The sequence below is a fragment of the Primulina eburnea genome, chromosome 7 (assembly GCF_022965805.1).
Source record: "Primulina eburnea isolate SZY01 chromosome 7, ASM2296580v1, whole genome shotgun sequence".
In the NCBI taxonomy this organism is placed as follows: domain Eukaryota; kingdom Viridiplantae; phylum Streptophyta; class Magnoliopsida; order Lamiales; family Gesneriaceae; genus Primulina; species Primulina eburnea.
The window spans coordinates 9370574-9372783 of NC_133107.1; the positions used below are offsets into that span (position 1 = coordinate 9370574).

Here is a 2210-nt window from a genome sequence, read left to right on the forward strand (position 1 = left end):
TTTGTAATTTGAAATTATTTGACTTCCAAATAATTATAAAATATATAATATTTTGATTTCAAACTATTTAAAACAATAAGTGTATCTCTCTACCTTTTCCTAATTAATTTTTATTACAAATATAAAAATGTCATCTTAAATAATAAACATTTTTATATTTGTGCATAAAAGGGTTTTATTTTTTTTCTTCTTTAGTTTATAATGGTACAATTTGTAATTAGTGCAATTTGTAATAGATACATAAATTATTAATTGAGCACATCTCAATGTACACCTGCATCGATGTTAGTTTAACAAATAAAATAACAAAAATTTCAAAATTGCATAGTAAAAGTAGTAACATGCATAATTTGTTATAATATTTATTTTCAATAATAGTAATGCAATTTTACTCTATTTATGTCATGATTCTAATTATATAATTTTTTTTTTTTAAGTTGCAATGGCGAACATCATCAAACTTGAGTTTGAAGCACTTGATTTGACTGGAAAAAATTATTTATCATGGATTTTGGATGCCGAGTTCCACCTTATCTCTATGAATTTAGGAGATACAATAAAAGAAGGAAATGAAATGTCCCAGCAGGACCGTGCAAAGGCACTTATTTTTCTCCGTCATCACCTCAATGATGGGTTGAAAGTCGAATATCTCACTGTGAAAGAGCCACGAGAGCTTTGGAAAAATCTAAAAGAAAGATTTGACCATCAACGAACTGTAATTCTCCCAAGAGCCCGATATGAATGGATGCACCTACGGTTACAAGATTTTAAGTCCGTAAGTGACTATAACTCTGCATTATTCAAGACTAGTTCCACAGTGATACTTTGTGGAGAGAAAGTCACTGATTAAGACATGTTAGAAAAAACATTCTCCACTTTTCACTGCATCAAACGTACTCCTGCAGCAGCAATATCGTGAACGTGGATTTCAAAGGTACTCTGAACTCATCTCATGCTTAATAGTTGCTGAACAAAACAATGATCTGCTCATGAAAAATCACCAAATGCGCCCAACTGGATCCACACCATTTCCTGAAGCAAATGGAACTATATTTCCTGAAGAATATGAAATTGCATTTCCTGAAGCGAATGCTAATTCCACTCAAAATCATAACAATGAAAGTGGACGTGGACGTGGCCAAAGAAGATACTATCAGCAACAAAATGGGAAGAAACATAAAACAAGCCACCAGCAGTGGAATTCCAATAATGAAGAAGCAAAGGAGAAGAGTTCCAAAGTATATGAAGAAAAATGTTATAGATGTGGAATGGAAGGGCATTGGTCTCGTACCTGTCGTACGGCAAAACATCTTGTGGATCTATACCAAAAATCAATCAAGGAAAATGGAAATATGGAGATAAATTTTGTGGAAAATGATGATCCAGTTGATATAACTCACTTGGACGTCTCTGATTTCTTTGCTAATCCAGATGGAAATATAGATAATTTGATTGGTGGTGGTGTGTTAGAAAATAATAAGTAATCACTTTCATTGGTCTTGTTCCTACTTTGAATTTCTATTGTTTATTAGGTTATCGTTGCCTCGTTTTTATTTTGATGTTCAGTTCATGTTTAGGATTTGTGATGGAGGTTTATTTTGTTATTCAATAAATGTTTTCATTATTCAATAAAATATTTCTTTTGAAAGCTTTACACATTATTTATTGAATTTAGCTTATTGAATTATATTTTTATTTTAGATTAACGATGAAATATCAGGATGAATGCTTAGTGGATAGTGGTACAACACATACCATTCTTCAAAATAAAAGGTATTTTTTGGAGTTAACATTAGCTGAAAATAATGTTACAACAATATCGGGTGCATAAAAAATTATTGAAGGTTATGGAAAGGCAAAAATCATTTTACCAAATAATACAAGCCTATATATTGAAAATGCCCTATATGCGAGCAAATCCAGTAGAAATTTGCTTAGCTTTAAAGACATCCGCCGAAATGGATACCATATTGAAACATTAAATGAAAATAATTTCGAATACCTTTGCATAACATCTATTATATCTGGCCAGAAGCAGATAAAAGAAAAATTATGTGCACTCCCTTCTGGAATGTATTTTACAACAATAAAAACAGTCGAAGCAAACATTGTCACAAACCAGAAGTTTGTTGACCAACAGAGCTTCAAATTATGGCATGATCGACTTGGTCACCCTGGGGCAACAATGATGCGCAGAATAATAATTAACT

At 31.5% G+C, this 2210-nt stretch overlaps 1 protein-coding gene across 1 annotated transcript; it reads left to right on the plus strand.

The window, feature by feature from the left end:
* The first annotated feature begins 442 nt into the window (after nucleotides 1–442).
* On the plus strand, nucleotides 443–1484 carry LOC140835674 (uncharacterized). The gene is made up of 2 exons (XM_073201074.1): nucleotides 443–775; nucleotides 906–1484. The coding sequence occupies exons 1-2, from the start codon at nucleotides 443–445 to the stop codon at nucleotides 1482–1484; spliced, it is 912 nt and encodes a 303-aa protein (XP_073057175.1).
* Nucleotides 1485–2210: the final 726 nt, after the last annotated feature.